Source organism: Oncorhynchus tshawytscha, linkage group LG16, assembly GCF_018296145.1.
Source record: "Oncorhynchus tshawytscha isolate Ot180627B linkage group LG16, Otsh_v2.0, whole genome shotgun sequence".
Lineage (NCBI taxonomy): Eukaryota > Metazoa > Chordata > Actinopteri > Salmoniformes > Salmonidae > Oncorhynchus > Oncorhynchus tshawytscha.
The window spans coordinates 44,351,268-44,363,215 of record NC_056444.1 but is presented as its reverse complement, the minus strand read 5'-3'; the positions used below and the strand labels follow the sequence as shown (position 1 = coordinate 44,363,215).

General features: G+C 43.5%; 1 protein-coding gene across 1 annotated transcript in view; it reads right to left on the bottom strand.

The window, feature by feature from the left end:
- Positions 1-697: 697 nt before the first annotated feature.
- The window catches only part of LOC112215162 (glutamate receptor-interacting protein 2-like), a 69,527-nt gene continuing 58,276 nt past the window's right edge, over positions 698-11,948 (bottom strand). The window contains exons 18-24 of the mRNA XM_024374107.2: positions 10,376-10,515; positions 10,027-10,206; positions 9,699-9,864; positions 5,959-6,211; positions 5,560-5,769; positions 3,142-3,288; positions 698-3,051 (exon numbers count right to left, since the gene is read on the bottom strand). Coding sequence (XP_024229875.1) covers positions 2,854-3,051; positions 3,142-3,288; positions 5,560-5,769; positions 5,959-6,211; positions 9,699-9,864; positions 10,027-10,206; positions 10,376-10,515 — 1,294 coding nt within the window. The 3' untranslated portion in view covers positions 698-2,853. The remainder of the gene's footprint in view (positions 3,052-3,141; positions 3,289-5,559; positions 5,770-5,958; positions 6,212-9,698; positions 9,865-10,026; positions 10,207-10,375; positions 10,516-11,948) is intronic.

Below are 11,948 nucleotides of genomic sequence, written 5' to 3'. Positions count from 1 at the left end.
GGTGTCAAAGATAGTCTTTTCAATCCGTCCCACAGGTAGTTAGTTAAAAAAACATACCTAGTAGAAGTGATAACAGACCTATTGTGTAGTCTCTTTACTCTATCCAGCTTGCTAAAAGTCATCAAAATGAAATCAAGAAAGTCAGGGCGCATCAAAAATGTTGAAATCGATGGATAGAGGACTAAAAGTTAGCGAGGAAATATAATATAATACATTAGTTTGACAAACCTGCATTGACATTTCTGGTAAATGATCTTAGGTGTCCCTTCTAGGCAGGTGAAAACCATGTTGAGACCTCACCCACAAAGGCGTGATGGTCACATCTACAGAGAAGTGAGGGTGGCGGGACTGAGACCATTGTAGATTTATGGCCAGCTTGTTACCTGGGATCAACAGTGTTAGGGGAGGCTGGCCAAATCTGCCTGGAGCAAGGTCTTTCTTGGTAGAAATATGCTTGAAATCATGATTTAACCAAATGTTTCAGGACATGTTCTTTCTGCAAACCTTCCTTTGCTTAATGTCCAAAGGTAGACTGGGCAAAGATAAATGGCTATCATAGAAGAATTCAAGAAAGAAAAAAAGACACCCCATTCCTCAGATCCTTATTTTCATAAAAAGCAGGAAATACATCTCTCACTAAAGAATCCAATAACATCTTACAAACCAATTTCCTTCAGCCCCCCCCACCAGCTGCAGCTGGGGGACAATGTAAACAGAAGAACTGTACAGAAAACAGTGCACTAAGTCACATCTTACATACAAAACCACACATGCAGAACGTCAGTTCAAATAAAAACAGTAGAACCAAAAACAGGTATCTGTATCAAATGTATGACCGTTTGAGAGCAACATAAAAACATTCTTAAAACATGTTTCCTCTCGGAGGATTAAAAAGCAGTGAGTTGAGTCCTGAACGGGACAGCATGATTCTGCAGTCTCACATCTCTTCCCCAGACATTACATGACATGAAACAAATCGTATTTCCACTGAGGCAACTTGGTAAGCAGGCCAGGGCGAGACGTGTTGCGTAAGAGCTTTATAAAAACATCATGTCATGATAAAATAGGAACAGCTCTGGAGAAGGTTCTGTCTGATTGAGCAGGACAGAGATGGCAATTGTTCAGCAGAGAAAAGCTTTAAAATTCCCCCTTGTGAACAACGCAAGCTTTCTATGGGTGGGACATTAAATCCTATAGCTACATGTTTATGCTTACTATGATGGGAGAGACAGCCATGGAAGCTGGGGAAAATACTCTCCAATCAAAGTCCATACCCTATGGAGTGTTGAGGGCTAAAACTCAACAGATACATTAAAATGGGTTTAAAAGGTTCAAATGAAATCATTAATCATCTCAACTGAAAGGTATTTCGTTACACATTTGTCAGGGGATGTGATTCACTTATGAGGGTTTTTGTAGAGAAACCACTGTACACCTGAGAGTTGATACTGTACACCTGAGAGTTGATACTGTACTGTAAGTACCTCTGGTGTAATGCCTTCTGAAACATGTTTGCATAGGACTAGGGCCAAGAGGTTTTACTAGTCAGGAAAAACACCTGGCCTCACAAGATATGCTGATATTGAGGGTAGAATGTTAAAGAGGTGTAGGAGAAAAGTGAGCTCCGGAACATAATCAGAATACTATGTTCTAATGACAAGGAACACTCCTTTAGAGTGTGAAACACAGCTTTTCAAAACAAAGAATGTGGCATTATCACCATTAGTTGTACAATATATTTAAACATTGAGTGATAAAGCCCGTCAATTCCAGTACATGGATCTGATTTAGGTGACCGACTAGTGCATACAAGCAAAAACGGTGAGTGGTTTGGTTTCAGAAATATAGTGAACTTGATTAGGTAAAACCATTGACAAGAACCTTGAAACAAAAACGCTGATGCCAAAAAGTAATGAATGACAAATGCCTGCTCAGTCTACCCAGTAGCTAATAACATGGTGTGAGAAATGTAACAAGAGAAAGAAACCTTCGGCAACAATGAAGGTGTGATAAAAAAAGGCCTTGGTAAATATTTGTCCTCACGTGACGGCCATCAAACTTGGACCCAAATCAATTTTCACAAACACTTTAGACTTTAGGACAGAGTGTGGGGTATCTAAAATAGAAATGTCTGCAATACTTGGCAAGTAACAGTGAACGCCAGCTTAGCATTCTACCTATTTCTGTGGCGCTAACAGTGAGGGGAGCTGGCTGGCCAGGTCGGGCCGGGCTGAAGGGAAGGAAAGGGCAGCCAGCCAAGACATGGCTAAAATAATAGTCCAGCACAGCATGCCTGGACTCCTCCAACACCCACATGTGCGCACGTTCGTGTGTCAAATGTGTGTGTACGTGCAACTCCACCATTCCCCAGCAAGAGGTCACAGAGGGTCACAATTGCACACATTTCACTTTTCTTTTTGTTGAACAAAAACAAAAAACACTGTGCTGGTGCTGTATCCCGAACACACCTTCTCTGAGAGGGAAGTGTGTGTTTGTTTCTCTGGGATTTCTGTAGAGTTGAGCAGGCTGAGTCAGAAGCTGTTACGTAACTACATGTGGTTCTGCCTGAACAGCCCCAGAAGCCTGACTGAGCCTTCTCTGCTCTAGATCACATGAATACACTGACTAACATTGGTCACGGCAAATGTATGTGTGTGGGAGTGTGAATTAGTGACTGAATGTGTGTTTATTCACATACACATGTATTCTCACATCTGAATGTGATTCTGTGTGTATGTACAAGAGATATAACAAAACCAGTGTGTGAGACGTGCAGTGCCTACATGTCACATGGTATAATGTGTAACACCATTTGAACGTGCTATTATCCATTACCTCCCCCTTGGACCTTTGTCACAGGGCGATACTATTGGTCCTATAATGTAGGAAGCTTAACAGGGAGTCAGAAGGGTCCTCGCAGTCCTGAGGTGGCCCCTTATCTGCCTGTGCCAGGGAGTTTCTGCTGATGACCAGGTCCAAGCTGTCTCCTGCTTCAGTGATGAGAGAAACAGTCAGGAAGCAGTCAAAGTCTCTGGTTCTCACTCTGTTCACCTGGGACAGGAGCATTCAGTTCAACATAACAAAGACACACAGTATTAATAGCAAATTAATTAAAAATGTTAGTTGAACAAATATGTGTACCTGCAGAATGCGGTCATAGGGTTTCAACCCGGCCTGGTTGGCAGGACCATCTGGTCGGATCATGTTGACGTAGATGCCTTTCTCTAGGAAACCATCTGACACACTGAAACCAAAGTCTCCACAGTCTGGGTCCTTCCTCAGGGTCACCTATAGAACAGACAGTAAGGCACATTCACTTGATCCGTGTAAGTTGCCAAGCTCTCCGCTGGGTCCGGGAACAGTGCGGGGTGTAAATTGACTTAAACTCTGAGCGTAATGGCGCTGACCCCAAAGGCCTAGCTCTCTGTAACTCTCTTAGTGAGCACAACGCCTCCTCCATTGGAAAATAATGGCTTGCTCGGCGCAATGCCATTCTTGCGGAGGTCATAGGAATTGGGCTTTACAGGTCACATATTGCCACAGGCTAAGTGAGTTATGATATGGTTTAGCAATGTAAATTATGCAGATTAGGTATGGAACTACATCCAATCAAGTTGGCTGTCAGAGGAAATTATACCAATATCAAAAATCATTCAATTACAGGAACTTGGTAGCATCTTAACTGGGGAGGACGGGCTTGGGGTAATGGCTGGAGCGGAATTGATGGAATGGTATCAAATACAGCAAACACATAGTGTCCTTGTGTCTGATGCCATTCCATTCCAGCAATTATCATGAGCCGTCCTCCCCTCAGCAGCCTCCAGTGTTTTCAATCTGCAATTCATGTTTGTTTTTAAGGGCGTGGTTAGATTCAGTTACTAAGTGCTTGTGCCCTTATTCAACCCCACTTCCTAAACCAACAGTACACTGCAGCACAATAGAACAGACTGTACTGTACATGCAGTGGGGTCACGGCATGTGGCGAGGGGACAATACGGCTCACAACACTAGCTAGTGCACTACATTATAATGAGCAGGTTCAGTGTTATGTTGGTTATCTATTATCCCACACACTGCAAGTCCTGACTGGCCTGGCATTCACTGAGTCCAGTTACACTCCAGTTCAGTTCAGGGTGGCTTCAGTTCAGTTAGGCTCAGGGTAAGATATTAATTGAACCCAACAGGCATGTTCTCCCTGTGCCATATTATACAACGGGTGGTTCTAATCCTGAAGGCTGATAGGTTAAAACCGCATTCCAGCTGGTGTCTATTCCACAAGTTACCACTAGCTAAATCTATGATGTTAAAATGCCTATTTACTCTGTTCCATCTGACTGCGCAATCCACCGTCTCATCAGCTCAGCCAGGTAATTTATATCTCCACTATAAAAAGCATCTAGACGTTATCTCGCATTTCTTTTAGACTAACATTTCGTTTTCAGCAGCAGAGATTTGTATAAACCTTGCTGTCTGTCTCTCCGACATCTGCAGCATTGTTTGAATATTCAAATTTGATCTCCAGCTGTCCCATAGTAATGAAAGTGTCGGGAGTCGGGATGAGACAGGCTGCGTTTCTCAGCCAGTTGAAATCATGAATCAGCTGGCATCATATTTATGGATATAAACAAAGAAATATCAATTGAAAAATGAAGTGCAGCTAGTTTGCAGTCTTTCCAGCTTCTGTTTAAAGTGATTGTGTTAGCTGTATTTTTGGCTAGCTCCTCTGAACAACTGTGTCCTGACAAGAGAGCACATTTTCTATGCCAGGCGAAATCACGCCTCATTAGCTCATTGTTATGGACGTATCGAAATAAATGTCACTAGAAAACAGATTAAACAAATGCAGCTACTGTTATAATTCTGGCTGCACTATTTGACGCGATTAAGTTAGCCGTAGTTGGCTAGCTAGAAAGAAAGTGATAAGAATGTTGCCAGCCAGTATGGTAATGGAACATTTAGAACGAACGACTGGGTCGCGCCCATAGATACAGAACAAAAAGCCTGAACGACTGAGTCGCGTCTCTAACAACCGAACTGATAGAAAGAACAACCAGCCGGCTTGGGGAGCAATCCTAGATGTGTGTCGGGACTATATATGGTGAATACATGAATACATTCATCAAAATAACGTTTATGAAAGTATGTCAATCATTATGAGAATATGTTGGTAACCAGTATTAGGATAGAGAGTGATAATGCCCTCGAAGCCGGAGTTTGGAGGATATATGTGCACGGTTTTGACTTTGTTTCAGGCTTAACAACACCTATTCCAAACACCAGCTTCAAGGGCATTATCACTTAAATGTAGAGCAGGGTCAGGCTACAGTTCACTGATCAATAGCTTTACAGGGTTGTCTGCATACTCCGATTATATGGTAGCTATTCATGCTATAAGCATGGATTGGATTGGAAATCAACCACATCATTCCCCACGGACCAGGGTTGATATCAGTTCGCATTTCAAGTCAGTAAATTCATGAAGTGGACTGAAAATCCAATGTTTTGTCAGTCCATGAATAGGAACTGAATTGAGATGCCCCCTCCCACCCTGCTATGCACCTTCAGCAGTTCCAGGGCTGTAGGGGAAGTGGTCTCCTGGGTCTCTCCTCTCCCTCTGGGGGGTGTGTCCCTGGTCCTGTTGGACCTCTGCAGGTTGCCTTTGGTTTTAGGCTCGTCATGGATGGGACCCCTCTTCACAGGACTGATTCTGCTCTTTAGCACTTCCTGGGACGCCAGATACAGGCTAAGAGTGCTGCCTGTCATGGACGCCTGGGAGAAAACAAAATGATGGGCATGTGAAGGAAATAACTTAATATATTGCACGCATGTACCTATGCACACACAGCTTGACTGAATAGAAAAAGTGGCAGCAGGTGTCTGGACTGTCTAGACAATCAGACTTTTGTATTGCTTCATTTAGTAGCAGATTGAAACAGATGGGAGGGAGATGTAGCCTACCTCCAGCTCCCTGAGTATCTCTGATTGGCCGCAGGTCTCTAGGTCCTGCAGGGCCTGGGACCAGAAGGTGTCCTCCTGGTTCAGGGTGCCATGGCAATGAGGGGGGCTGGCGTATCTATGACAACGCAGTAACCAGAACATGAGAGGAGCCTTGCTGTTCTGGGACTGGGGATGCCTGCTTCTGGTTTGAAACGGGTGTGGCCTGCAAAGCAGTGGGGGTAATGCAGGCATTGCACTGCATAGCGGAGAGGTCCTTTAAAAACCTTTCAGGCCTCAGGGAGGGCAAGCGTTAACTCTCTCACTATCACAGTAGAAGGCGCAAAACAGTGTATTCCATTAGAACAGACAGAGCCTTCATGCACATGGTTAATAGTTTTAAAGTTAGGCCACACAAAAATTCTTCAAGAGTTGACCATTTGTGGCAGTGAAGGTCACAAGTTGAGAAAAAAAAAATCTAGTGAAGAGTCAAGAGTGAGGCAACAGACAATGAACAGGTGTGTGTCTATTTGGGCCTTTGGGTGCTTTAGAGGGACAGGTTTGGTGAAGACAGAATCAACACAGAAAAAAAATGTGTTTATGTGAAACACCAGGAACCTCACGGGCAGTTAGTAAAGCAGATTAGAGAGAGAATACCTGAGAAAGAGAGAAAAAGCACAGATAGACGAAGCACGACAACATGGATGAAAGAAACAACTGTGGTGATTGAGAAAAATTGCATATTTCTTGGATTCACTTTACAAATTGATAGCTGGCAGTGAATCAATACATATTGACTTTTAGACTAAACCAAACTTGTTTATGTTGCTCATTGCTTACATTCATCAATGGAGGCATACAGAAGGCATACTTGAAGATGAAAATGAAAAAATAACAGCATTGAAAGCCACAAAATTAAACAATGTTTGATGTAAAAATGTGATAGGTATTACACTTACTTAACACATAGTTTTCTTAAAATGTCTTAAAGCATTGTTGGTTAAGGGCTTGTAAGTAAGCATTTCACTGTAATGTGAATTGTATTCGGCACATGTGACATAAAATTTAAAATGAAAAAATCCATGTGCCATGTCCAGATCTGCATGTGCTTTAACCTCTTGAAACTAGGGGGCACTGTTTTCATTTTTGGAAAAATAACGTTCCCAAAGTAAACGGGCTATTTTGTCAGGACAAGATGCTAGAATATGCATAAAATTGACAGCTTAGGATAGAAAACTCTCTAAAGTTTCCAAAACTGTAAAAATATTGTCTGTGAGTATAACAGAACTGATATTGCAGGCGAAAGCCTGAGGAAAATCTAATCTGGAAGGGACTCTTATTTAGAAAGCTCTGCGTTCCTATGCGTCCCTATTGAGCAGTGAATGAGACATCAACAAGATTCCTTTTTCTATGTCTTCCCAAATGTGTCTAGTGTCACAATACATAGTTTGAGGCTTTTATTTTGAAAAATGAGCCTGAACGACAACATTGCGTCAGTGGTCAGCTGGAGGCTCTCAGAGTGTTTTGTGCATAAAAGACAAATGCGGCCATTGTTTCTCTCTTTCCTACTAAGAAGCCACCTGTCCCGGTTGATATACACTGCTCAAAAAAATAAAGGGAACACTTAAACACAATGTAACTCCAAGTCAATCACACTTCTGTGAAATCAAACTGTCCACTTAGGAAGCAACACTGATTGACAACACATTTCACATGCTGTTGTGCAAATTGAATAGACAGGTGGAAACAGGTGGAAATTATAGGCAATTAGCAAGACACCCCCAATAAAGGAGTGGTTCTGCAGGTGATAACCACAGACCACTTCTCAGTTCCTATGCTTCCTGGCGGATGTTTTTGTCACTTTTGAATGCTGGCGGTGCTTTCACTCTAGTGGTAGCATGAGACGGAGTCTACAACCCACACAAGTGGCTCAGGAAGTGCAGCTCATCCAGGATGGCACATCAATGCGAGCTGTGGCAAGAAGGTTTGCTGTGTCTGTCAGCGTAGTGTCCAGAGCATGGAGGCGCTACCAGGAGACAGGCCATTACATCAGGAGACGTGGAGGAGGCCGTAGGGGGGCAACAACCCAGCAGCAGGACCGCTACCTCCGCCTTTGTGCAAGGAGGAGCACTGCCAGAGCCTTGCAAAATGACCTCCAGCAGGCCACAAATGTGCATGTGTCTGCTCAAACGGTCAGAAACAGACTCTATGAGGGTGGTATGAGGGCCCGATGTCCACGTTGTGCTTACAGCCCAACACCGTGCAGGACGTTTGGCATTTGCCAGAGAACTCCAAGATTGGCAAATTCGTCACTGGCGCCCTGTGCTCTTCACAGAAAGCAGGTTCACACTGAGCACGTGACAGAGTCTGGAGACGCCGTGTAGAACATTCTGCTGCCTGCAACATCCTCCAGCATGACCGGTTGGGCGGTGGGTCAGTCATGGTGTGGGGTGCTATTTCTTTGCTCGCCAGAGGTAGCCTGACTGCCATTAGGTACCGAGATGAGATCCTCAGACCCCTTGTGAGACCATATACTGGTGCGGTTGGCCCTGGGTTCCTCCTAATGCAAGACAATGCTAGACCTCATGTGGCTGGAGTGTGTCAGCAGTTCCTGCAAGAGGAAGGCATTGATGCTATGGACTGGCCCGCCCGTTCCCCAGACCTGAATCCAATTGAGCACATCTGGGACATCATGTCTCGCTCCATCCACCAACGCCACGTTGCACCACAGACTGTCCAGGAGTTGGCGGATGCTTTAGTCCAGGTCTGGGAGGAGATCCCTCAGGAGACCATCCGCCAGCTCATCAGGAGCATGCCCAGGCGTTGTAGGGAGGTTATACAGGCACATGGAGGCCACACACACTACTGAGCCTCATTTTGACTTGTTTTAAGGACATTACATCAAAGTTGGATCAGCCTGTAGTGTGGTTTTCCACTTTAGTTTTGAGTGTGACTCCAAATCCAGACCTCCATGGGTTGATAAATTTGATTTCCATTGATAATTTGTGTGTGATTTTGTTGTCAGCACATGCAACTATGTAAAGAAGAAAGTATTTAATAAGAATATTTCATTCATTCAGATCTAGGTGTTATTTTAGTGTTCCCTTTATTTTTTTGAGCAGTGTATTATCAAATAGATATTTGAAAAACACCTTGAGGATTGATTATAAAAAAACGTTTGCCATGTTTCTGTCGATATTATGGATCTAATTTGGAATATTTTTCGGCGTTGTCGTGACCGCAGTTTCCGGTGGATTTCTCAACCAAACGTGAAGTACAAACGGAGGTGTTTCGGCTATAAAATAATCTTTATGGGACAAAATGAACATTTGCTGTCTAACTGGGAGTCTCGTGAGTGAAAACATCCGAAGCTCATCAAAGGTAAACAATTTAATTTGATTGCTTTTCTGATTTTCGTGACCAAGCTGCCAGCTGCTAGCTAGGCATAATGCTATGCTAGGCTATCGGTAAACTTACACAAATGCTTGTTTTGCTTTGGCTGTAAAGCATAATTTCAAAATCTGAGATGACAGGGTGATTACCAAAGGTTATGCTGTGTTTCAATATATTTCACTTGTAATTTCATGAATATGAATATTTTCTAGTAATATTTTTTGTCCGTTGCGTTATGCTAATTAGTGTCAGTTGATGAAAATTCTCCCGGATCTGGGAGAGGGAGTTCCAAGATTAAGAGCAGGATAAAGCACAAACAGACTAGAAACCAGGCTGCTAATCCTTTGTTCTCGCCTAAAGTAGGCGCTCACCCAGCAGCCTTATCCCAGTCATCCTCATCGTATCTCCCATCGTAGAGGTGGGAGTGGTGGGTAAAGGCGGTAAGGCCAGTGGAGGTGAGGTGAGTCCTGGTCGGTTTGGTGCGTCTCCACTCGTTAGGCTGGAAGGTCAAATCTGCACCTCTGTGGAGATACGTTCCTGAATACAAAGGACAAAAACAAACATAAATAAACATGTCAACATTCTACCCACTCCTAACAACTGATTTCAGGACAGTCAGGTGATAATAGCAATCATCTAAAGTGGCCTAAGCTGGTTGTCTAAACTGGTAATGACTGTGCGGCCGTGTTCTGTCCTCACCTTGGCTGCCGTAGCCAGTGTCGATGCCGGAACCATCCCAGGAGCTCATGGCAGAGTACACGCTGGGCCCGGTGGCAGAGTACACCCCTGAGTGTTTACTGGTCTTCTGGTAGTCAGTCAGCTCATCCTCTGTGTCGCTCGGGAATCCTGCCTGCTCCGACATCTGCTGCCCATCCGACTCTGCATGGGAACAGAGAGAGAATGGAGAGTCAAGAGAGAATCCTAACTCAACGTAATGTATTTATGTCAATGAAACTCTTCTAACAAATACAAGGCTCAGCATGCCCTTCCATGCATACTTTTTTTTTAAAGCAACTTGATTAACAAACTTAACCACAGTAGTACATACCATCTTGGCGTTTCTTGATTTTAAGGGTGACAGTCTCTCCGGCCATTTGGAGTAGATGGATGGCCTCACTCAGGGGTTTCCCCTTCAGACTCACACAGTTGATGGCCAGGACACGGTCCCCTATATGGATGGCACCAGTCCTATAGAAGACAAAATGAAGACAAAAGACAAAATTAATACAAAATGACGGACGACAAATTTCCTTCAAAGGAAGACGCCCTTGTCATTTCCTAGGGTATCATGAGCCAACAGATATACATATCAATCATATTACAAACATGAGATAAGATAAGTGAACAAGAAGGTAATTGGTTGTTCAAACGACCTAAAACCAACTTGGGCATAGAGGACGGGAATATCAGCTCAAATGACATGCTGTAACACCCTTAAACAAGTGTATGAACTTGTATGAACTTTCCCCCCCACTAAGGGTGGGGGAAAAACGCTGCAGCTAAGCAGTCACTACTTCACAGCTCTGTTCTCTTACCTGAAGCACATAACTTACAGGTTTGGAACCAGGCTAGGTCTGTGAGAGGTTTTGCTGAGAAAGCGACTTCCTGCTATCCTGTGGAAACCTTAGCTGTGTTCGAATACTCATACTAACCACACTAACCGTACTATTTGTGACGTGAATTGAGTATATAGAATGCTTATTCATAGTATGGATATAGTTAGTATGCCAAAAGTTCCCGGATGTCGTACTAAATTTGCCAAAATATGAAGTATACACACAAAGGACACTATTTCCGTACTTTAGGGCCCATAATGCAATTCTTCTGGAAATGGCTTCACATTGTTTTCAGATTTGAAGAAAATGGCGGAAAATATGCGCCGCCGAAGTACGAGAGCGGATACAAATTCATTGCTTTGACTAATTACAAGAAATGTTAAGAAAATGTTGAGCAATGTAATAAATTACTTTTCAAATAAATTACCTTACTCGTTATGTTGGCTAACAAATTGTTAGCTACTATGTCCTTAAGAACCACATAGCATATCAATACAGCAGTATGTACCGATATGTTAGCTAGCTACCTAACGTTAGTTGGCTACTTACACGTCAAACTTGCCAGTATATTAACTACAGGTTAACTACCCCACGTTTATTGACTTGATCATTCCCGTCATTCTTAGCTTAGCTAAAGGGTATAGTCATTGTGCGTTCTCAATGGACATTCGGGTGCTTTCGAAAATTCGCTTTCAGAGCACTCTCGTCTGAGTGTCCCAGAGCACAGAATAATTAACTTATGAGCGCTCAACACCCGTTGAATATGGCAGACGTAATTCAATTGTTGCCAACAGCACAGTTACAGTCGCCAACGCTATGGATGACATGTAAACTGCCTAACCAGCTCTGCTAGGGAACGTAAAATGGTGTGTTCTCTCATGTGTCTGGAAGTAGCTAGCAAGCTAGCCAACGTTAGCTTGGGTGCTTGACTGCCGTTGTAAGGTCAGAATGCTCAAATCAACCCTACTCCCGAGCGTCCAGTATGCGCTCCGAGAGAAAAACGCTCTGAATTTACTCTGGCACTCCAGATTGAATTTAAGAACACATCCGAAGTCGTAAAATGTC